This window comes from Calidris pugnax, unplaced genomic scaffold, assembly GCF_001431845.1.
Source record: "Calidris pugnax isolate Ruff unplaced genomic scaffold, ASM143184v1 scaffold28, whole genome shotgun sequence".
NCBI classification, from domain to species: domain Eukaryota; kingdom Metazoa; phylum Chordata; class Aves; order Charadriiformes; family Scolopacidae; genus Calidris; species Calidris pugnax.
Genome location: NW_015090842.1, coordinates 11,153,625 through 11,178,668, shown reverse-complemented (window position 1 = coordinate 11,178,668; position 25,044 = coordinate 11,153,625). Strand labels below are relative to the sequence as shown.

Here is a 25,044-nt window from a genome sequence, read left to right as displayed (position 1 = left end):
TGTCTCTGAGCAGTGTGACAATATCCGTACCCACCTGTGTTGGATGGAGTGAAGCCTGGTAAGGATGGGCTGTTGAGGCCTGGGAGCAAGACTGGAGGGATGCCCTGTAGTGCTGGGTATGCAGCAGGAAGGTTAAGAGCTTGCAGAGGGGTGTTATCAAACATGCCCTGCTGTTGAGCTGCCAGACCAAGAACCTCATTGGCTTTTTTGATCCGGTCCAGCTCCTGCTGAGCCATCAACTGACGTACAGTAGCTGGGTCAAAATACTCCTTTTCCTTATCCAACTGGCTTCCAATGGTTTCTTTAACTTTGGAGATATGCTGTTGAGAGAAGATATGGTCACGTACAGACAGTCGAGCGCTGTACTTGATGCCACACAAAGTGCACTCTGTTTTGGGTCCCTCATAACTTGTTTGGTTTATACCAAAATGCTTGGCCATGCTGAGTTTGGACTTCTTTTCCTTTGCCCGAGCATTCTGGAACCAGACCTGAACAACTCTCTTTGGCAGTCCAATGTCATTGCCCAGGACCTCACACTCCAGCATGGTAGGTGTCCTGTAGTCATTAAAGCATGACTTTAGAACTTTTAGCTGGAGATTAGTCATCTGAGTGCGAAAGCGTTTCTGTCCGGGCCGATCCCCGCTCTCTCCAGACTTGCTGGCTGAACCACTTGCACCAGGGCTGGGTGAGCAGGGATCTGCAAGGCTGGATGTTTCACTATAGTCCACAGTACCTTCATTATCGTACTCTTTGCTGTAAAAGCTGGGAGCTGGGCTGACCAGACCAGAAGACAGCCGATCTTCATATTCAGACATTGCTATCATGGCAGCTTTTGTCAGACCTTCATTGGGTCCCGATGCTGATTTGGTTTCGGTTGCAATCCCTGTTGCGCTATCGTTGTCTGCGTTCCCTTCATCTCCTGTTGTAGTGTCTGTGATTGCAGTGTTGACAGAAGAGCAGTCATCGTTGTCTAACTTTGTTTGGTCAAAGCTCAAATTGACCGAGGACATGGAGGGACTCTCAAAGTCTTCTATCCCTTCCACCTTAATGGAGGATGGACTCAGCAGAGTTCGAGGAGACAGTTCCATGCTCTTGTTCACCGGGGAGAGAGGAACACTTTGTCCATCACTGCTAGTTGGTGGCATGTGTGAAAAGCTCGCTCCATCAAAGATGTCTCCCTTCATTTGGAGTCCCCCATCACAATCTAAGAGCATAGCAGACAACGTCAAGTTGTATCCAGCTCTCTTGGCCTCATGCCAGTGACGGGATCGGATATGAGCTTCAAGAGCTGTCTTTGCTTTAAAGAGAGCTCGGCAGAAGGGACACCGTCTATGGGCTTGGGCAGGCCCTACAGCTCTGAACTGCCCCTTCCTTTCCCGTGCACGAGTGTTCTGAAACCAAACTTGCACCACGCGTTTCTTCAAGCCCACTTCATGTGCAATGTGATCCAACATTTTCCGTGTTGGGTTGGAGTCGAGCAAGTATTTCTGATAAAGAATTTCCAGCTGCTCTGGGGTAATGGTTGTCCTTAGACGTTTATCCCTTTGTGGTTCTTCTCCTCCAGTCCCACTGTCATTTTCTCCAGGGCTTGCACTGGCCTTTTCCTCCAGCTTTCTCTTTAGTGTGTTCATTGTGGATGTTGGAGTTGACGGCGAAGTGGCTGAGCTTGCTGGAATCTGTGGTAAAGTTCCAGATAGCAGCTGGCTCGCAAGCAGTGGATTACTGGGATCAAAAAGCATGAACGGCATATCCAACGTTCTGTCCAGGAACGGAGGGTGGATAAACTGGTTCTGTGCACTCAGAAAATGAAGCTGCTGATGCTCCTGCCAATGCTCAAAGGAAGGAAATGCCAGCTTACACTGGTCACACTGGTATGGGATTAGCTGAGGAGGTAGGTTTGCCAGCTGTTGAGGGGTGGATGTATGAATGGGTTTGAGGGAGAGATGCGAGAGCTGAGATGGACTTGGGCTTGACTGTGACAAGGAGCACTGAGGGGGCTGAGGAGGGGGAGGTGGCTGTTGCAATGAAGAGGGGGAGGATAACTGTGAAATCTTTTGGTGTGCTGAACTTGTCTTTTGTTCTCCTTGGTCCTGTTGCTGCTGAGACTCTTGCTTTGGTTGCACTTGCTTCTCTTGAGTTTGGTTTTGCTGTGTACTTGGAGGTTCAGACTGCTTTGGTTTCTCATCTGTAGCTTCTACTTTAGAACTATAGGTGGAGGAATCATCTGCCTCTGCTGTGAGCTGCAGAAAAGCTGAGGAGGTTGCATTGGCTGAAGACGTAGGTGTGCTGTAAGCTTGTGAGGGCATTGGTGTGCTGCAGGAGGAACTGGTTGGAGTCAAGAGCTCCATTGCATCCATAGAGTCTTCGTTCTGGCTATCATCCTGTCCATCCTCATCCTCATCTTTGTAACAAAGCTTTTTCTGGTGTTTAATGAGATCAAAAATGCGTTGAAAGACTAGACTGCACTTTTTGCATTGGTAGTTCAAGTTGCTTGTTCTAATATACCTGTCATTTGTAAGCTCCCGTCGCTCCCCATCTTTGCCTTCTCCCTGATTCTCATAGTTTTTCCTAGCTTTTTGACGGGCATTCTGGAACCACACCACTATAACACGCGTTGGGAGGTTCAGCAAGTTAGAAAGCTGCTCAAATTCGTCATCCTTTGGATAAGCATTGGCATCAAAGAAGTCCTGCAGGACTCTGAGTTGGTAGTCAGTAAAGCGTGTCCGGGAGGACCGCTTGCTTCCCCAGTACTCCTGCTTTTGAGGTTCTGGAGAAGGAGGCCGTGAGTCTATCTTGAGTTCCTCCAGGCTGGTAATGGGAGGATTACTGAAGTTGTATGGGGAATCCTTGTTGCGCTGGCGTTCTTTGAAAAGAGTGTTTCTGAACCAATGCTTGATCACTTTCTGGGGCAATCCAGATTTGTCCGCCATCTCTTTGATCTGTTCCTCACTTGGGGAATTGTTAATATCAAAATACTGCCGAAGGACTCTGAGTTGGTCGTCGGTGATCCGCGTCCGTGGCCTCTTGTTCTGCTGCTGCTGGAGAAGGCTAGGGTTGAGCTGATGCTGGTACAACTGGGCCAAGTCTGCAGGCAGAGGGTCTACGGGACCCAGCTGGGGCGGGAGCTGGGCAGGTAATGTTTGTAGTGGCATGGTTTGCATCATAAGTGGTGAAAAGATGGGGAGCTCCATTGGCATGGAGAGCTGGGTGAGTGGCACAGATGGCTGGGCTGGTGCGATTGTAGGAGAGGTAATCGGTGGTGCAGAAGTAGGAATGGTAGGAGTAGAAGCTGGCTGAGGAGGTGCTGGAGGGAGCGGAGGTGGTGGCGGTGGAGGTGGTGGTGGTGGCTCTGGGGTCTGAGGCCGTAGTGGGTACAGTTTGTCATAGTGTTCTCTGTATTGTTTGGCAAATCTCTCTAACTGCTTAAAGGGAAAGTAATGTTGGTGAACATGCTCCTGGTGGCTCTTCAGGATAAGAATGTTTGAAAAGAACTTGCCGCATGTATCACACTCGAGCTTTTCCAAGTTCTCACCTTGCTCTGTCTTCCCATTTTTCTTCTGCACCTTCTGCTTGTTCTCGTTGTACTGAATGACAAGCTCAAAGCCAAAGTTTTCCAGCAAGGCTTTTGTGGCATTCCCTCTTGCATCAGAGGCAATACGCGGAGGCAGTAAGGAGGGCTCCGAACTACTGCCTGGTACAAAGTCCTTCTTCTCTTTGGGCTTTAAGTTATCAGGCAGAGACTCCTTTGATGCTACATTATTGTCTCCCCTCTCTGCGCTTTCCCTTTCCCGTGGGGTTTCTTTTTCTTTCTCCTTCACTATGGATTTATTCTTCTTCTCAGGGTGCTGGCTCTGCTGTATAAGGACGGAGTGAGGTTGCGACAAGGACAGCTGACCTTGCTGTTGCTGTAAGAGCTGTGGATGGCTCTGTTGAGGGAGCTGAACCTGAGCCTTCAGGTCCTCCAGCAAACTCGGACCTGTACCAGTCAATGTCAGCGCACCACTGGTGACAGGCAAACTAACTTCTGGATTGAGCTGGAACTCGGCACTGGGGATGTAGAAAGGAAACAAAAGATGCTGCTGTTGCTGAAGCTGCAGAAGGGTCTCGGTGGTCATCGGAAAGTGTGGCAAAAGTGCTGGGTTGAAGAGCTGAGACTGCAGGAGAGCAGCTTGCTGCTGCAGTTCTTGTTGCAGATGGGCCTGGACTTGGGCCTGTGCCTGTGCCAAGGTCTGAGCTTGTTGCTGCTGCTGCTGCTGCTGTTGCTGCTGCTGCTGCTGCTGCTGCCTGGATGCAATCATGTCTGCCAGCTTCTTCCGGTTCACCTCTTTGGGCTCCGAAGGGGAGGAGATATTAGTGCTTATGGGGTTACCTAGAGGAGCAATTCCCACATTGTCACCGGATACCTGGTTGAGCAGGCTGGGAATGGGAGTTGTGCCCGAATTACTTGTGTTGGTGGTTGTGAAAGTATTACTGTTGCTAGCGCTCACCGGGCTCGGCGTGGATGAACCCAAAGAGAGACTGCTGCTGCTGCTGTTGCCTGCCCCGTTACTGCTGCCACTGCCCCCAGCTGCCTCCAGCTTGGCAGCACGAGCCTTGGTTTGGTGCAGGACCGACCTCATGTGGATCTCCAAGGTCGAGCTCTGACTGTAGGCTACGTTGCAGGTGTTACACTTAAAAGGTTTGTTGTCTGGGCTGCTGGTAGGTTCGGGCTGCCCAGTAGCAGACTCTTGGAGGGCTCTTTTCAGTTTATGCAGATGAGAAACTGAATTGTAATGGACCAGGAGAATGTTCTTCTGCGTGAAAGACTCCTTGCAGACTGTGCACTTGTAAGGGCGAGACGGATCTAGGAATTTCTCCATAGTGAAGTTAGGGCCCTTCCTGAAGGGTAAGGCCCTTTTTGGTTCTGAGCCAGAGTCCTCTTGCACTGACCCTGAATCGCTACCTGTTGGGCTCTGCTTATCTTCCAAGTCGCTCTCCTCCTCCTTATCTTCCTCAACTATTATAGTGTGGTCTTCTGCAAGTGAAGGATCGCCCATAGCGAGGAGGTCCCCGTTGACCAAGAGACCACCATACAGCTGCTGAATGTCAGCCTCGCTCAGCTCCAGATGGCTGGTTTCCAGATGCTTCTTCAGGGCCTGGAAGGTTCGGAAGCTGCGCTGGCAGAGGCAGCACATGGTGGCCGCCCGGATGACGTGGTACTGGGAATGGAGCTGCAGCTTCTCAATGGTTTTGAACGCCAGGCTGCACTGGTTACAACGGTACTTGTAGACGTGGCGATCGGATACCGGCAGTTGAGGTCGCTTCGCGTGAACTTCATTGAAGTGTGTCTGCAGGGCTGCCGAGTTCTTGAACACCTGGTTGCAGCCCTTCTTCCAGCAGAGGAAGCCGGAGTCCTCCCTGGCAGAGCTCTGATCGGCCGGAACGGGCTTGGGATCTCCGCTGTGCTCTGCACTTTCCGATGGCAAAAGACTCTTTCCCGAGTCCTCAGAGACCTCTGTGAAAACAAAATCACAGCAAACCTGAAAATTACACCAGCACACAAGGGTGGATCAACACCCTCTTTTTGTCCCTAATACATCTGTGTTTTTTCTCTGCAAGATGATAGGTATTTCTAACATTTCACCTCTATCTTAATTCATTTATTTTAATATCAGCCCATTACCCTTATCATGGCCCATTGCATAAACCTACACAATTTACTTTCTTGCCCACTTTGAATATCTGGAAATCATTCACACACGTTCCCTTTGTGCATTTATCACCTTTAATTCTTCCTTTTAAGTAAAGGCCATTCAGCCACCTGTCTTTCTTTGCTGTTTTTCTTTGATGTCCTGCCTATTTTCCAATAAGAAGGTTCATCAAATTGAACGTAGTATTTGAGTCATGGTCCTATCAAAGCTAGAAACAACAGGAATGAAATTCAGGTCCTGCTGGAAGCAGCTCAAAGGGCTCTCTCTGATGGAGGATGGGAGAAGAAGGAACAAGCACTCAGTGCACTGCCACTTTACCAGGGTCTAAGAGCACAGTCCTGCTGGAAAAAAACAGTGTATATGCGTAGAGGCCAAAACTGGGATCCCATTTCCCAGGGCAGCATTAGCTACCTTGGCTGTGCCCGTGCTGCCCCACCAGCATCACTGGCTTGGGGCTGTCTGCCTGAAAGGAAACAACGGCTGTCTTCATTCCCAGATTCCTTACAGACCCTCCAGGAGGGCACAGAAGGAGGAACAGCGTTGCTTTCCTGCCAGGTTTGAGATCAGATACTTCTGCCCATGCAGAAAGATGTTCTTGGGATGCCCTCACATCACATGACAAAGCCAGGACTAAGCAGCCATGGATTTACAGTCATGCCTTCATAACACAGCATGGCAAGGAAAAAGGCTGAGGAGACCTAGGCTGGATAAGGACCGCAGCAGCTCAAAGCTCCCCAAACTGTATGCCCAGTGTCCATACTTGAGCTATGATGGCAGCAGAGTGAGTACAGCAGAGGTGGGAGCACAGTCTGCGGGCAGCATCTGCAGCCTTTGGCATTTCTCTATCAATTCCATCAATCCTCTAGCACCTCTGCCTTTCATCGACCACGTGTGGTCTTCTCCTTTCCCAGGATTCAACAACATTTCTATGTGAATCACCAGGGTGGTGAGCTGTGCTCCTCAGTTCTGAGCTGCCCTGCTCTGCCCTGCCATGGGGACACCTGGTGTACCAGCCTTTGTGTGGCACAGAGGAAGGGAGACAGTTCTGCTGGGCATCATTTGATGTGGCTCTCAGGAGACAGCTGAGCACATGGAGCTCACCCAGATGGGCACGTCCCCAGACACTGTCCCTGACCAGGTGATGGGAGATGTGGGACTGGTGGGACCCAGGAACCTCATAGACTTGCACTCACCAGGTTGCTTCCCCAGCTCTTCTGTGGTGGAGTTTCCATCTTTCTCTGGAGCCGCTGCTGGGAGAAACATGCTGCTGGGCATCATCACCTCAGGTGTTGTCACCTGGAGACAGGGAGGGAAGGATGTGGGGAGAAGAAAAACACAGGAAAATATTTTAAACATCTTCAGTGGCAAAATTAGACACCAGTATTGTAAAGTCAGAGGCGTCACTTTTCATAGCTCACTGAAGACTCATATTTATTAGACAAAGCTCACATCAGTCAAAAGTGTTTCTACAGTTACATTCTGGACATAATTAGCAGTGCACACTTGAAGAATAATCTTATTATTAATATTTTTCCTTTATGTAGAATTCAGACTTTGATCACTGACAATGTTTTGTCATGGGCTGTGAAACTTCTTGTGCAACCAATTAGGTAGATAAGTTGAAAGGCCCACCTTAAGCTGCTGAAAACATAATAAGGCCCCTAATTAAATCATACCTCGTAAAGTACACTGTAATCTTGAACTAGGGAGCATTGCAGCACTGTTTTCAAAGTGTATCGATGCAGGAAAAGGAGGGGCATGAGAAAGAAAAGTACAAATAAGGAGAGAGGTGACAAAGGAAAGGATGAATAAGGAAAGACTAAAAAGACAGCAAATTGTTTGCGAAATGAAAGGCTTTTGGTAACCCTTTCCTTGCTCTGACTGATGTGTTCCCTTCGCCTCTCTTCAAGTGTTTGTCTAGAACCTGCACCATCACAACCAAGGCAGTGCTTGAACACCAACATTTTTAAAGAGCGGGAGAGTTTGCGTGCTTCAACTAGAGACACTCTTTGAAAAAGTCAAATGCACATGCTCATCTTTTACTGGAGAACTGCTTCTTTGGGTGTATCTGGTCACACAGAGAACATAGAACTCCCTCGCTCGCTGTTTGCACGTGGTTGGCATCAGACACAGGACAACAAATACCCTTCTGAGCATCCAGAGCCAGTGTCTCACATCACCCGAAAAGCTGCCCCACAGCCCTTCTCCCCAGAGAAGCCACTGGAAAGACAGACATCGTCACCATCCATGACGTACTCTAGGGCACTGCTGCCAGCACTGGTTAGATGCCTGTGGCAAGCAAAGACACCTCCACAGCTCCAAGCAGCTGCATCCTTTGCTCTACTGATGCTCAGGGAGCACTTCCCTCTCACCAGGGCCATGGTACTTGAAGGAACAGAAGCCAATGCTGACTTGCAATGCTTTCGGTGCTTCTGCTCTCAGCCTCTGACTGCTGGGAAAGTGAGGCATAAATAAAGACTCCTAGATGGGTATGTTTCCTAGCAAAACAAATCTCTCCATCCTTCTATCAGATACTAAGAGAGCATTTGAACCTTGGATTTCAGAAGAGAGTGAGCGAGGCTGTTACCTGCATGCAGCGTACCTTCCTTTCTGCACAGTCAAGGACCACAAGGCTGCAACTGAACCCTTGAGATATTGGCCAATATGTGGTGGAGCTGAAGGTAAACCTATGTGCAGGACACGAAATTTTCCTTATCTCCACACGTGTCAAATCCAAGCAAACACAGACTAGACCTTGGCTTCACTAAGTGAATGCAAGGAAAAACAGTTCATGAAAAAGCTCAGAAATGAATGTTTGGGTATGAGTGGCTGCAGACATCTGAACCACACTGGGGAGGGACGCTGAGTTCCCTCCCTTTACTGGGATGGCTGGTGAATGGAGGTGAGCGCCGAGTCCCACAGACATGGAAAAGCTGCAGGAAAGGCAGCTGACACTGATAAATCACCAGGAGGGAAGCTGAGCACACCAAATTCATTCCACCTTTTATTCTAAGCGGGAGCATCTGATAGCTGTGGGTGGTGGGTCGGGAGACGTGAAAGGTCACTGGTTAATTCCCAGTAGCCAGGTTTGGAGGAGGTGGACGAGCAGGGACACCAAGGAGGGAAGGCAAGAAGGAGCCGTCCCTCCCAGCTTTATCAGCAGGGAGAGAGCTTTCCTAGGATCTTTAGGAATTATGAAAAATAAATCATGAGAAATTAAAAAAAACCCCAACAGAGTAGAAAAAGAATAAAATTATCTAACACCTCAGCTGCACATCATTATAGAAAACTGTGGGCTTTTTATACGCATTACAGTAAGGCAGCCATCCCCACTACCACACTCAGTACGACGGATCAGTAATTGTTTTCATACACTTTAATTAGAAAAACTCAGATGGCTATGAATAATAATGGAAAAGAGAGACTTTTGCACTTGAAAGGTTGAAGTCAATCAAGTGTGAATGACGGCAAAAAAGAAAAAAAAAAGACACCAATTCATCAGGCCTCTGTTGTCTCGCCGCGTCTTTAATCATAATTCCTGATTGGGATTCAAGAAGGCAGTAAGCAGCGGTTCTTTGTCTGCCTTCACCTTCCGTCAATTAACTCTCCCCGAAATATAATCATCAACCTCACATGCTCCTCTGCATCTTAATCTGGGTCTCCAAACCAATAAGTCCTGCCCTATATGTGTTTAAGTAATTACCTTTATCTACCTGCATCTCCGTAGCCACAGCTTTCACCCTACTTCTACCCCTCCTTCCACAATAAAAAAAAAAAAAAGAAAAGAAAAAAGGGGGGGGCTAGGAAAAAAAAAAAAAAAGCTGTGGTACATTAAACTGCTACAGCCACAAAATCCCAAAAGGCAAACAGAAAAAAATCTTGGAAAAAAGTGCAAGACACTAGAAATTCTGGATATAGATGTAGGGAAACTGAAGCAGTCCAGACAGCCACGCAGGGCTGGCCCTGGGAAGCAAAACCTTGAAAACATGGCACTGGTCTTGCTTCAGCAATGGGACCTGCTTTAGTCCTCTACCTGCTTAGCACCATTCAGGCTTCTCCTGAAAGTGCCACCCATTTCCTACGCCATTTTCCAGGGCAGGACTACTTTGTCTTTTCACCCCAGACCAGCCCTGAGCAGGTTGCAAAGAGAAAAATAGTGGAAACAGGCTGCATGCCTCAAATCATTTTGCATTTACACTGAATGCCAGAGTGCCCATTTTGAACTATTTGTCCTTTTACACTGCAAACCCGTCCGAGGATATGCCATTTCCTTCTACATGCATGTTGCAGCTGCTTTTAATATAAACAAATAGTGGGAGTACCAAGGGGGCAGGAAGGTTTAGTAGGCCATGGCCACCCGGCAAATAAACAAGGAGCGGTGCTCTACGACACAGGATTTTGTACCTCAGATCTATTTAAATGGCATTAACTGTTCTGGTGATAGAGAGGAACGTGTTTATCTCGAGCACAGCCTGCGTTACGCGTGTGGTTGTTAAACACCCCCTGCCTCCCTCTCACCTGAGCAGGCAATACCTGGCACGTAACCCTGGCACCCATCCTCAGTGCTGCTCAATGCCTCACAAGCTCCCTCTTTAAATGTCTCTTGAACACCAACTGCTTCTCAATGGCAACGTGTCAAGTCAATGTGAACTGTTATTAAAAAACCAGTCCTACAGATGTAACTCTGACATAGGTGATTTGTCCTCTCCCTTTCCCTCTTCTGTATATTCCTGTTTTGCTTTGTCTAACATTAAACCGTATCCCCTTCACAGCTGCAGCCATGATCTTCTGGTCCATATGCTAAAAGCAAAGCCTTCCACCTTGGAAACACCACTCTCTGCCGTACCAGATCCACCTCCATCCACAGCTCTGAGAGCACCTGTCCCACCGCTGCTCCTATGTCCGAGATCTCCTCTCGGTTGCTCTCCAGAGCAACCTTATTGCCCAGAAGGAAAATGGTCCCCTCAACCCGCGTTTCTCTTGACCTTTCTGTCCCAATGAAACCAGGAGGTGGGGAGGGAGCGGCAGCTCATTCCAACCCGCTCTTTCTGACAGCTTGGAGTTCAGATCCCCATACACGGATCAGATTCTGTTTATCAGTACGTCAATGACTAGAGATCGGTGTCTCCACCAATGTTTAGCAAACTCTAATGCTGGGGCAGGGACTCAGGGTGCACCCTTTGCTCTGACCACCCTGTCCCTGTCCCCATCCCACCTGGAGGGGCAGGGAACTTGCTTGGGTAAAGAGCGAAGGAGGACAAGTTCAGGCCAGAGATTGTGGCAGCCCCTCTTTCAAGTTGCAACCCACTTTGAAACATCTCCCCTGTGGTCTGTACTGGAGATGGAATGCTGGCTGGAGAACTTCCCACTGGAGCAGACAGCAGAGAAGCCAATTATTTGCCTTAGAAGATGACAAGTTGTTGGGACAAGCGTCTCTGCTTCCAAGGACCCTCCCTTTCAGATGAAATTCGGATCCGCTTAAACAGGTAAAAGATCTTTATGATGACAAGACCCACTGACACGCAGGGGCACCCCAATTTGATGGCCATTTCTATAGACAATGTGGCTCAGTGAGAGACTTACAAAAAACCCAAGGGCTGACATGCCATGTCTTCTGCCTCCCTGCCTCACGAGTATCCTCAGCAGGTTGCACACACCCTGACACCTACAGAGCTGTCACTGGTCCGGAGAACAACCTGCGGGTTCACTCTTCACCGGTGACAACCTATAGGAGTGACAAGCAATGCTCCTGCCACTACTGGATCTACCAGATTTTTAAGATGATGAACTGCAGAGCCGCTTATCAGTATGGGCCGGAGGCTGAGAGCTGCGACACCCCTCCCGCGCTGGCCCCGGCAGCGTGACACAAGGATATTCTTGGCACGTCCAAAAAATTAATCTTGGATAGCGTGAATAGCCAGCTCCCCTTGTGCACTGGATCTGCCTGCTCTGACTTTCCTCCAGCCCGAGTGACCGATGGCGTGGACAGCCTATGCAGCTCCTCCATAAATGCCCTAAAATGCTGAAATCATGCGGCTTTGAAAATAAAATCTGTAGAAGGGGTCTGAGGAGATACATTACTATCCCTATGTCCATGCAACCAGGGGGAAATACACATGCAATGCAAGGTTCCCGAACCAGACAAAGGAGGTAATTTCCATTACAAAGAGAGAGAGAGGGTGCTGGAGTGAAAAGCTTCATTAGACTCAGAGAGGCAAAGCGATGGCAGTATACCAAGGTCACTTCTAATTTAGACCATCTAATTGGCAAACATGGCTCCAAATGGCTATCATCTCACAGGGCTCAGAATTAATGAAGCCCGATTATTTTCATTACCTTCATCCGAGATGGAGAATGAGACACAGAGTGAGAGGGAAAGGGGGGAGCGAGAGGGGGCGAGAAGGAGGGAGAGAGAAAAATTGAATGACAGCAGAAGGGAGAGAGCAATAAGAAAAGACAATAGGAAAGAGGTAAAAAAATGTATAGATAGCAAGAGGGAGAAGTGAGGATGGCAGGGACGGGCAAGGATTACTCTTAGAGCAAGGGAGAAAAGAAAAAGATGGATAGACGGCCAAAAGGCTGGGAAGATACCCTAAACTGAGGAAGAGAAAGCTGACAACAGAAATGACGGGAGAGGAATGTGCAGAAGGATAAAGCCGGCCGCGGGAGGAGGGAGAGCTCCCCGCTCCCGGAGGCTCTCGGGAAGCCGTCCCTTCTCCCGGCTTGAGCCCATCAGTCTTGTCAATCGACTGTGCAGGCGAACTGCACTTCACCCTCATTAAGGGGCTCTCTGCTGAAGCGGTGCAGGCCCAAGATTAGCAGAGAGGCTGTTATGTGGAAAGATGGCGATTAGACCTGCTTAGAGCGGCTGAAACGCCACGTAAAATGAACTTGGCCACATTCGTTCACCAGCCCTGTGAAAGTGAAGCCCCCCATGGAGACAAGGGGGGCTGGTGAGAGCCTCTGCTCCATGGGGGCTTCCCCGGCCCCCACACCGTGTGGGGACGCGGCACGTGCTCCTGTCCCCTCAGCCTGTGACTGCAGCCCCACCAGCCCCTGTCCCAGCTCCCGGGCCAGCGGGGAAGACCCAGGTGTCCCATGGGACAGCCAGCCTGGCTGCTCGCTGATATGAAAAGGACGGGGCACGGAACAGCCAGCTCTGAGATGCTGAGCACAAGCAAGCAGCCGTTACCATGGCAACAGACATATTAGACACTGCAGGTTCCTGAAAGGCGTCTGATAAGGTATTATTAACTGGAGCCTCCTCCAAACGCCAAGCGCAAAGACACTGTGTCGAAAGGGACCTGGCTCCCATTTACGGGACTGCAATTCCCTCACGGTGGCACCAAGACCAGATTCACGCGTCAGACTGAGTCGGGAATCTTAGCTAGAATGAGCAAAATTAGGAACCTTTGATGCTGGCACATTCTGCACAAGCCATACCAATCTCTCAAAGTATCTGTCATTTAATGCAAAAAAGAGCCACCTTCTTGACCCACATGCTACTTGACTTGAAGCAGAAGAGGCAATCTTCCTTTCTGCACGTATGTCTGGGTACCAAAGGAAAGGGCTGCCCAGGACCACTGGAAAAACCAGAAACAAGCAAGAGGATGAGCTTCACAGCTAAGCCATTCTCCACGGTTCTCACCAGAAGTCCTGTGTTCTGGAGCACAGGGATGAGGCCCTGGCTCCAGCACAGCAGATGTGCTCACCTAAGGGGACTGTCCTCCACAGTACTGCTCTTGCTTTGGCCACAACCTCTGCAGACTGTCCCTGAGCTCCTTAACGAGTGGCTTCTGCCAGTCTCCCTGTATCCTGGAGGACACAGACCTGCTCAGGCTGAGCCATGTTCTGCCAACAGCCCAGCTCAGAAACCAACCATTTCCCATCAGCGTAACAGATGCCCTTAGCAAAGTGATTGCACCTTCCGGTGTAAGAAAGGGGCTCAGCTTCTGCTCACTGCTCTTATAAGGTCAAAATGTCTTCCATCAATTTAGTTAGAGGCTAACAAGATTCGTTCAAGTCCTTAGACGGTATTTACACACTTAAGCACCATCAATCAAAATGGATGCAGATCACAGAGACCAAGGTCGGTGTGATGGGACAGGCCCTTGACCCAGGTGCACGAGTGGTCGGCAGAGCAGAGCTATGCCCTGCTAGAGCCTGCAGGCATGGCCAGCATTGCTGGGTTAGTGAACCACTGGTGCCCTTTTCCCCCACCTCTCTCTATTTTTTCATTCAGAGATTGCTGGGATCTGTTAACCTGGCTGGATTTTTAATGGGTTTTACGATGCGGCGTCTACTTGAGGCAGACGTGGTTCTCATGAGTGGTTGGGAGCATTGGTCCAACAGTGGTCACCACGAGCCTTCGCAGCCTGCTGGGGCACAGGAAGCACCTTTGTCTCCTGCAGAACCCGATGGGGCCGAGAGAGAGGGTAGAAAAGTGAGAGGACAGGGAGCTGGTAATGCAAAGGGAGAAGATAACAAGCATAAAGGCGTTTGAGAAGGTGCCACAAAAGGACAGGAAGACAGAAAGAGTAGACCAGAGAACTGTAAGAGAAAAGCTGGACAACACTGCATGTGCTTGCTCAGATGATGCCACAGGAGGAGAGTTGATAAAGAACAAGAGTATTAGGAAAAACATGGTATTATTCACTTCCATTGGCAGGAATCAGCAAAAAGGGAGAAAACAAGCAGAAATGGGGCACAAGAAAAAATTCACTTATTTTATATACTTGGCGACAAATTCCTAAATTCAGACATAACCTTGCCTTGAAGATTATACCAAAGAAATAATAGTATAGAAGTCTGACAACACATCCCATTTGTGAATTTAGAAGGGTTTTTGAAAATGTGCCTTATTAATTCTACCTGTATCTTAAACTGACACTAGGAAATGGAAAGGTGCGCTCGTGTGAAACCTATGAAAAGGGAATTCATGAAAGAAACATTCTGGGACTCAAAATGTTATTTACTGAGGCAAGTGCCTGAACGCTGGAGAACGGACTAAGCCTTTATGAGTGTTTCTGCATCACCACAGCATGTACAAGTCCCACAGAAGAGGTCCAGCTGCTGCACACATGACTCATGTATATGCCAGCAGCAGAGAGAGACCCTGGGCCAGCGGCCATGGGTAAAGCAAGCCAGAGCACAAACCCAGGTCTCACAAATGAGAAATTGAACACCATGCTGTTAATTTACTACTTCTCATCAAGCACATGAGTTAGACGAATTTCAGTTCCTCAGAGATGGTACGGGAGGATTCCCATGCTAGATGCTAAAACAAGGATGCAGGGCAGAACAAGAGGCAGGTGAAAACATGACTGTGCTGAACCACAATCTGCTGTCTGCTGTTTCTGCTCCCCATCAGAATATTGCAATAGCAATCACAACCCATACTCAGGTACAATAGCGTCCGACAACCAGCTTGAGAAGTAGAATTATTACAAGTTTTGGGCTCTACATGAAGACAGTTGACGCTTTATCTAGCGAACTCTCTCTCCGCACTTCAGTGGCTAACTTCCCACTTCAGAGAATTTTAACTGCCCATGCTTAAATTTTAATATAAAACCAGTCATTTCAAAACACCTTAAAACCAGCACTTGAAACAGTAGCTCTAGTATTCAACAGTCTCGTAAGGTTCCACCTCCCTTGGGCCAATGGCAGCCTATGCCTTGCTTGTTCAGGTTACCCTGAAAAAAGGGAATTGTTACACAACAAAAGCATTGTAAATTTGGATGCAGCGACTCCCCACAGAAGTAACAGATCCAACTTATCTCATACAACCACAACAATGATCCTCATTAAGTGAACGAAGCACAGAACATGGGCAGCACAATAGGACTGTCTTCTCTCCATGAGATGAGACCGCCACGGGAAGTTACTCTATTGGTTCTTAAAATCATATTTTAAGCAGAATCCTGATATCTAATTTCCTGTAATGTTACCTTAATCACCCTGGCTGTCCTTGTTGGGAAGTGCTCATCAACACATGAGCACTTTCTCTCTGCAAGAGGAGCAGCACAGCACACAGCTACTGCATCTCCCAGAAGCTTCTGTGCAAAATGCGATCCCATGCCATGACCTCAGTAGCTAAAGGAAATCATATTTATTCTAATCTCTTCACAGGGAAATTACTCAACACTGTAACATTGCCAGATTCCACAGCGCTCAAGCACGGACAAGATGCCAGGACAAAACACGCAGGCATGGGAAAAACCTAAATGGCAGAGAAGGAGATGCCCAACAGATGAAGGAGCCGCCCACGACAGCAAAGTCAGCCTGTGCAGGTCAGGTCATCCCTTTTACTCTTCATCTTCACCAGGAAGGCAGCAGACGTGCTTGACTACGCAGCCACTTACCGTCATGATGAGCTTCTCGACACAGTCAGGTGACACACTGTGCAGATGGGTGAGGTGCAGCTGCAGATGGATCTTGTTGTTCAGCATGTCCTGGCAGAGCGGGCAGCGGAGCATGGGCTGCACTGAGTGCTGGGTCATGGCGTGCACCCGCAGTCGATTCACGTCTGTGTTACTGTACTTGCAGTATGGACACTGATACATCTGCAGAGCAAGACAAATGAATCATGCAATTGTTACAGCTGCCGCTTTCCTCTTTCCTTAGAGCTAGACTTTAATAATTCGGTGCCTTCTCCTACCACCAGTTACCGCCTTTCATCCTCCTTCTCCTATTTTATTCTTTGCTTTTGGCACATATGAAACAAATTACCTGCTTGAAGATGCACAAAAAAGCTGGGTTCTTCTTCCTTACCTGCTCTGATTTGGTCTCCTCTGAAGTTTTTGACCATTTAAAGGAGAGAGGCGACTCAGAGCTGCTGGGAAATGATATTCGTTTAGAGGATGCTGGAGGCTCTGTCAGCTCCTTCTCTGCCTGGCTGGCTGGTGCTGCAACAAAAAGAGATTTATATTAGGACATCCCCAAAGAGGCTTAAGTTGGACAAAGACAGTATTTCCATTTACTCTGCTGCTGTTTCTTAATACACATATCAAGGAGTAGGAGGAGGATGAGTCTGCAGACTAACTTATGTCCTACAAAGCACACCTGGCCAAAAAAAAGTCCATTCTTGATTATCTTCCACAGTAAGGGAACTGTATCATTTACAGTTAAAAACAGAGAAATCTTGGCTATTTCTGTGGGCTGCTTGTAACCTGTTAGGCACAGGAGAGTCTCGTCCTATGTTTAGATCAGATACAGAAATGCTTGGCCAGATGTGATGGGCCATGCATCATCTCCACGAGAAGCTGGACTGACCCAACATGGCAGAAATCATACTTTTAGCTCACCTATGGTGTTTTGCATATGAACACTCTGGGATATGTTTGCCTTGGAGATGGCTGGAAGCTGTGGCCATCAACCCAACCGAATTGCGCTCTGTGCTGGAAGCAGCACCATGTTGCCAGGACGGTATCGGCCAGCTCAGCCTATGCACCTTGGGGAACAGCATCTGAGGGTACTTCCCAGCAAGCAGTCCCACCAAAACCATGATGGCAGAGACCCAGCCTACAGCCAGTGCTGGGATGGGACCCGGACATTCTCACACTGTAACAAGCTGAGGAAAGGCGATTTTCTTTCAGGAAAACAGGAAAAGGCAAACGAGCCCAGAAGTCAACAACAAAACACTCCGCAAGTTGCGGCGCTCCAAGAAGCACATCCCTGACCTTTACCCCTCCCCCGAACCCTGGCAGCCTGCAGTACATAAATTTGTGGGACATCTATTATTTAAAAACTGTAAGGACAAGTATATTATACACAGCCCCCGTCTCCTCCTCCCCGAACACACATTCATAACAGTACTTTAATCTGTCTCGAATCGACTTCAAACCCATTTCGCCCTTAATGGGAGTTATTCATTTTCACTTGAAAGGTAATATATGACAGCTGGATATTTAATATGATGGATCGGCTGCCGATTAACAAGGCACTGTAGCATTCTTAGACCGGTCCCCCCATACTCTTCCCCTTGTCTCTTATTCTCTTTGTGAACCCGCTGGTATCCGCTCCTTGTTTCAGAAGATGCTGTCAGAGTAAGATCCAGGTAAAACTGCTTCCTTCTCAAAGAGCCTTCCGTTTGCTGGCAGGAGCGGTATTTCGAAAGGTACCACATCACAGTAAGAAACACAATCACCATTCCTAACCGCCTTCCCTGCCAGAGCCCACCTCTAAGTATTCAACTAATGAAGGCAAAACAACTTCCAGGAGAGGGAAAACAAACAGGTATCAATAGTGTCTGAGGGAGGCAGGGATGGGAAGAGTTCTGGCGCTACTACATTTCTCCTGGTAGACTTGGCCATGCCAAAGCCTGCTTAAAGGTGATTTCCTTCCCTGTAATGCTGCCCTGTCGCACACCTGGTATTTCAGCCCTGGCTGGTTACACACCCTCCATGCACAGCTGTAGAGTTCAGGCTGTATCTGAAACCAAAACCACAGGACCTCACTGTGCTGCCAACTCCATTAAAACGTCCAAACTTAGGGTTTCTCTGTGTAAAACAAGCCTGTGGTGTCAGTGCTGACTTACAGACACCAGCACAGATCCCACTTGGCCTCCTGTGCAGAATGATGGGCTGGTGCTCAGGCTGATCCACTGGCTGAACCTGAGACTCTCCCTGGGGTTCAGAATGGGAAGTCATTAAAGATTCTACAGGAGCAAAGCTGGTCTCCCTAATAAAATAATAAAAATACTATTTTTTTAATACTAATAAAAAGTGCTTGGAGCATGAGAAATATGGCATCACCCTGGACCTGCGTGTGCTGCTCCTCCATCAAGGAAAGTGGTGCCTCCCAGTGGGTTTGGGGAGGAAGAGACCACCACCAAGAGCCAGCACCATGGCGGGTGGAGGACCACCCTGCCTTAAAATGCCCTGCCCAAGCCTTCTGCGATATGAGTGGCCCCGATAAGGAGGCTAATTGCTGTTGACATCGTCCCCTCCTTGGTGTGACCTTGGACATTGAAGTGTCAGCCCCAATCAGGCAGTCAGATGTTAGGACCAGTGTCCATAGACCCCAGCATGGTCACGCAGCCATGTGAGCTCTGCTCCAGTTCTGCACCAGGCTGGGAGGACAATACCGGCCATGACTTTGGGTCCCCTTAGAGTTCTCTGCCCCAGACAATGATTGTGTCTCCTATGTGGCCCAGGCAGGGTCTCTCCAGGCTCTGTATCTGTCAACTGCTGCTTCAAACCTCTGGGTGTCAACTGCTTCACAAAACTACCAACAAATGCTGCCGTGAGCCATCCCGCCACCACCGGTCTGCAAGAGGGGCAGAGGACACGAGGGAGGAAAAGGGATGACTAGAGAAACCTCTGCTCATGAATACTGGTCATCTGTCCAAATAAACACTTTCAGTTTTAGCAACAGAGCGAGAACCATGAAATACCTACAGAATTGCATTAATAAACCCAGGTGAACTCTTGACACTTACAAAACCCCTGGTGTCCCCCCCAGTGGTGGGATCTACGCTGGCACAGTGAGCCACAAGGAGCTTGGGAAGCCCCTGGTCCTCACCCTCTGCCACCAACTTCACTGTGCGCTGCTTCTAGCAGCTCACCAACGTGATGTTTCCAGATGCAATGACTAAATTCAGCAACCCTGCAGCTGCTGAACACTAACTGTAACCTCTGGAGTCAAAACAGGGTACTTACTTCTTTTTACTGGGAAACAGCCCAATTAGAATTAGGCAAAAGTAAAAGCTAATTAAAATTTACTTTTACTTACCATCTCCAAAGTGCCCAATTTTATTCAATGCACTTGATCCAACCCATAACTTTAATCCTTCAAAACCAGAATTATTAATGATTGTCCAGACCCCAGAACAACTGGTTTGTTGCAGAGTTCTGAAAAATGCATACTGAATATCTGTTCTAAGTATTCTTTTTGGAGTTGACAGCTCAAGTGGGAATTTTAACACCGAGACCTAAGTTTATTGTTGATAAACAGCCAAACACATGAAGTGACACATTCAGTCCACATCACAGATCAGAGGAATTAAGAACTCTTTTCTGCCTGGAGAAATGAGGACACGCAGCTCAGCGTGTGCCTGCAGAGCTCTCCGGCAGCTGTGCAGGACCTTTGCGTCTGCACGGAGTGGACGGGAAAACAATGTCCTTGGCCGAAAATGTCAAATGGGCCTTGGCTCCGAACGGTGCCTCGGCAGCAGAGAAGGTGAAGCACAACGCCCGAGCCCTAACCACGTCCAAGACCACGCTCCAGAGGTACAGGTCTTGCAGAAAAGAAAAAAGAATTTGGGTTTAAAGTATGGTGTATGACTATGTATCTATCAGTATTTTTATTATTTTGACCATCTAAATGGATTTAGTTTAGATTTGCCAAGCCTAGAGAAAAACCTGTGTATGTCAGTTAAAGGTACCTGAAAGTCACGTGCAATGGGACGGCGCTGCTGCGGGCGTGCTGGCCTGCCACAGCGCTTCTCAGAGAGCTACCTGTCTTCTCACTCTTCCTTGGCAGCTTCTGCTTTTCAGAGGAGGAGGAGAAATCCTCCCAGGCATTATTTCAGAGGTGAGATGGGATGTTTCCTTGGAAGTGGGGATCCTTTCTTTTGCTACGTCCAGAGGCAAAACCGGCAAGGGTCCCCAAAGCTGCCTGCTCTCCATCCTGGTGGGAAGGGAGTCACCACCCCGCCTCCCAGCCATCAGATTCTTTTAGCTAAAGTACCACTGACAGCCCCTTCATCTAAACTTCCATCTCCCAACCCAGCAACATAATGGAGAAGCCAATTAAATGATTATTAATTCATGCTGCTTTCCGTAAGCCAGAGGTTCTCATCGCCCTGCATTCCGTAAACCAGCTTGCCACTTGCCCTAGAAATTTACAGTGGGGTTTCTGCTATCTCCATTGATTTAAAAAGCAACACCCTCCCTGCCCCCAGCCTACTGAAAAAAATCCCTTCCGACTAAGTTCAGCAGCCAGCCTGGGAAAAAGTTTTCAGTGGGACCAGGGAACTGTGTTTTCACTGCCCGATGGAAAATAAAATTCCATATTTGGTGGTGCCTCCCTCCTCAAACCTCCCCTGACGTTTTCTTGGAGCAATTACTCAGCATCACGAGCCCTTGGACCAGACTGACCTGTCTGTGGTGCCTGCACAGCCCTGCGGCTGGAAATGCCCAAGACGGGAGCCGTCACCCCTCCACGGGTCTGGCGGAGGAGCATCCTTAAAACAGCTGTGGTTTTCCTTCCAAAATTCTGAAACTGGAGAGGGCTGTTTTCTCTGTTTTCATGCTCATGCAGCCTTCACCACGGGTGATGGGCAAAGCCAGGCTCTGTGGTCCAGACCTACCTGTGCAGTTCCACTAACAGGAGCCCAGAATAACGGCACACAAAGTTTTGGTCTCAGCCTCTCTGGCAGACAACTGCCATCCCGCAGAAAAACACCATTTGTGTTCATACAGCAAGAGTAACTCTGAGAAAGTAACTCCATCAGGAGACTGTGGTGACCCAAAAGCGGGGAGAGCCCCGCTCAGGCCTCCCCGAAAGGGCACCTGGGGGTACAGTGCTGCTACAGCGCTGCCCGTTCGTTACCGCGTGTCTTAATAATATATGGTTGAATGTTTCTCACCGAAACACTGTCTGTTTACATTCCTTATTCCCTGAAGGTACCATTTGTTCTAATAAGATGTTGTAGCCATACTAACAGGCCTGTATATTGCCTGTTGCTCTACAGTATTTTTTCAACTCTGTATTTGATAAATAACGTGATCGCACGATGGACAGAAGTAAACACACAGAGATTTGCAAGCACACTTTTTAACCCAGGCCTTTATTGCTGCCTTTCAGAAATGTGGCCCTGAAAATGGTCAAATAATTTGTTTTTCTAATGCTGTGTCATACCTTCAAGCCTGCAGTGAGTATGAACAACTGAATTACCGTTAAATATTCATATTACAGTACCCAGAAGCCCCAGCCGCCACCAGACTTTTCTGCCACACTCTGTACAAACACAGAGCACCCAGAACCCGTCGTGGTGAGATGCCAGGCTGCACTAGAGGCACGTGGAGGCAGTGCTTTGCTTGCCATCACGAGCACCACAGGTCTTCCCCGCAGCCCTGCAGATAAGGTCATCTACTCCCAGCTCCTGGAGGAGGCCATGGGACCTGCCCTGCTCTACCACCACAGAATCACCATGGTTGGAAGGGACCTCTGAGATCATCGAGTCCAATCTTAGAAAAAAAAAACAAACAAAAAACCCAGACAAAACCAAACAAAAAAAATGCCCACAAAACACAACACCCCACCACATCACACCCACCCACAAACCAATAATCTCGGGCACTAGAGCATGCCCTGAAGAGCCATGTCTACACATTTCTTAAATACCTCCAGGGATGGTGACTCCACCACCTCCCTGGGCAGGCTGTTCCAGTGCCTGACCACTCTCTCAGTAAAGTAATTCTTCCTAATATCTAATCTAAACCTCTCCTGCTGCAACTTCAGACCATTTCCTCTGGTTCTGTCATTATTCACTTGGGAGAAGAGGCCAACCCCCACCTCTCTACAACTTCCTTTCAGGTAGTTGTAGAGGGCAATGAGGTCTCCCCTCAGCCTCCTCTTCTCCAAACTAAACATGCCCAGTTCCCTCAGCCTCTCCTCGTATGACTTGTTCACCGCGCTGCCCTGGGAACCAAGAGTGGTGAAGGCACCAGGTGAGAGAAAATGACCCACGCGGGCTGGGCAAGAGATACCAGAGCAACAGCACAAAGTTACAGACCAAACCCAAAGGTCATGAGAGTCCTGACTCTGACCCAGCGAGCAGGAGAGTTGGTGAGCAATGTGGGTGGAGGCAGCCCTGCCATGCTGGCACGCTAGGATGAGGGTCTAGGTGCCCACACGTACATGGCAGTGACCGCAGCAGAAGCTGAGCTCACCACATGAGTAGCAAAACACCCCGGCAAACACACCCGAAAGAAAAGGCTTGGACCAAAGATGGGAGGCTTCCCTGCCCCGGGAGCGACAGCTCCCTCTTTGCCACTCTGAGTTAAACTGGGACTTGCGCTGGGCAGAAGGAAAGATGGGGAATGTAGAAAATCATCCCATCTTGTGTACAGCATGACCCCACCTTGGCGAAGAGGTGCCCTAAAGCACTGCACCTTCTCTTCCAGCAATGGTGTCTAAGATTGCGCCTTTAGAACGGTGGGAAATCTTGGGGTTTTTTAAAGCTACAAAGTGGCTGAAAGGAAACAAGCAATGATCTTTTATATTTACCTACTTCATAAGGACCTTGAGCCAGCTATCAATCTGTCTGAACACTGCAGTCCAATTCAACTGAATAAATATTTCAACTAACCTACCATGAGAGTCTGTATCAACTAATTTATTAAAATCAATGTGTTGAGACTGGGAGATGGTCTAACCAACAGTAATTTCATTAACTCCTTAAAACCAGCAAGAAAGGATCCCCACCACTGCTGGGCAGCACACAGGAGAAACTACTGGCGAGGAAAGAGCGAACACAGGGAGTGGAGATCGCAGAGACATCAGCAGAGACCTGCTTGTTGAAGAATGTTCATGAAAAGTATCTGAGAACAGCAAAGCAGCCATTGGATGGGCTCCTCTGCAGCACAGCAATTCACCCAGCAGCACCACCGAGGTGGCCCCTCTGTGCTCCCAGATGTCCTACTTTTTTAAGTAGCCATATTTTGCTAGATATAAGCAGAAAAAGAAAGCTCGAAAAAGAGTCATAAAAGTGATCAGGCTGACCACAAGGAAGCATCAAAGATGCTGTGCAGGTGGTTGGGCTCAGCAGCCCCACCAGAGTGGAGGGGACCAGCACAGGGTGATCCTGGCACAGAAGGCAACTGGGGATGCTCCGGGACCGGCTGGCTCCAGCCAGCGGGCAGAACCTGGGGAGGATCCTACAGCCTGCCCCTGGGAAAGGCTGATGGGCCTTTGGGGTCTTCCCAGAGCCACCGCTGGGCCATCGCCTCCCCTTTGCCCCCACGGAGAGCAGAAACCCAGCACCTGTGGATGCTGCCCAGGAGCCAGGAGTGTGCCCTGCTCTGAGCCCAGCCTCCCCAGCGAGCCATGGCACCGAGGGACCCAGCCTGGCTGATTTCCTAGGCTTGTGCTGGTGCCCAGGAGCCTTTTGTGCTTTGTAAATCCTCAGGAAAAAAGCACAATTGCAGTGTGCCTTCCCATCCTCTCTCCTAGGCTTCGTTCACACAGAAGCCAGGGTCAAGAGCCGCTCCATCGCGCCCCCCGTCCCCTTCCTCCCAGCCTGCTCTCGCCCTCATCTTTACTCTGGTCCACAGAATATCCCAGCCATTAAGTGCTCAACAAACGCCATATATTAAAAAAAAAAACAACAGAAAAAAGCAGCAGTGGGGGGAGGGGCAGTAATAGATTTCCGTCAGGATGTGCCTGACCTGTTTTTTTCAATTTCAGTAATTAGAAAGGCAGTGGGCCTGTAGGAATTATTCATAAACTGCAGGAGCTGTGCAGTATACATTTATGTTAAACATGTCAAATCCGATTGAAATCATGCCTGCCAGCACCATACTCCATAAACACACTTTTCTGCAACAATTTCCCAGCTCTCGGCAGCCCATTAATACCTCCTTTAATAGCAATCTACCACGGATTCGAATCAGGGACGCTCCATTGCACTAATTGCTCTGTGTTAGGTGAGCATCATGGATTAAAAAAAAAAAAAATCATTAAAAAAAATAAAAGCCCTTCAGGCTAGTCCTCTAGAAATATTTCATTTCAATCTATATTTTAAGTAGAGTTTGTTTCTTGTTTTTGTAGAAAAAAAACCCTGATATTCTACATCTATACAACGGACAGTGCATTAAGAAAGTCTCTTCCATAGCTGGGTCACTGCAGATTAAGTGCTTTTCTCTAGTCAGAAAATAAATATAAGCCCCACCTCAAATCTCAAAAGTCTTGCACTGATCTACCCTGGTCTGATTCAGGCTTTAGCTGGAAACCAATGTGTTGAATATTAATCATTTACATCCTGCTTTAGAAATGGAGTCGGGAATAGCCACCATTTCTTTCCTCCTTGCTGGGTTTGCTTGTGATAAATCTCACGTTAGTCACGATGAGATAATTTCTAAAGCTCAGCCATCGGGCAAAGAGCATCTCCCTTCCCCAGCTCGGAGGTGGACGGCTCTGGAGCAGAAAGAGAGAAGCAGACAGGGCAGAAGCAGCTCTGGGACGAGGGGGCTGTACCCAACGGTGCTTGGGAGCTGGTAAATCCCGCTGCTGGAGAGAGGGGAACACGAGAAAGCAAACAGGTCCCATCCAGCAACAGGGAACATCAGCCCCTTTCTCTCCAGCCAGGATTTTAGGGGTCATGTAAGAGGGTTAGTGCCTGTGAAGCACC

The 25,044-nt window shown here is 48.7% G+C and overlaps 1 protein-coding gene across 1 annotated transcript in view; it reads right to left on the bottom strand.

The window, feature by feature from the left end:
• The window catches only part of ZFHX3 (zinc finger homeobox 3), a 112,333-nt gene that overhangs the window by 6,267 nt on the left and 81,022 nt on the right, over positions 1–25,044 (bottom strand). Inside the window, exons 5-8 of the mRNA XM_014942158.1 lie at positions 16,461–16,594; positions 16,052–16,252; positions 6,884–6,986; positions 35–5,494 (exon numbers count right to left, since the gene is read on the bottom strand). Coding sequence (XP_014797644.1) covers positions 35–5,494; positions 6,884–6,986; positions 16,052–16,252; positions 16,461–16,594 — 5,898 coding nt within the window. The remainder of the gene's footprint in view (positions 1–34; positions 5,495–6,883; positions 6,987–16,051; positions 16,253–16,460; positions 16,595–25,044) is intronic.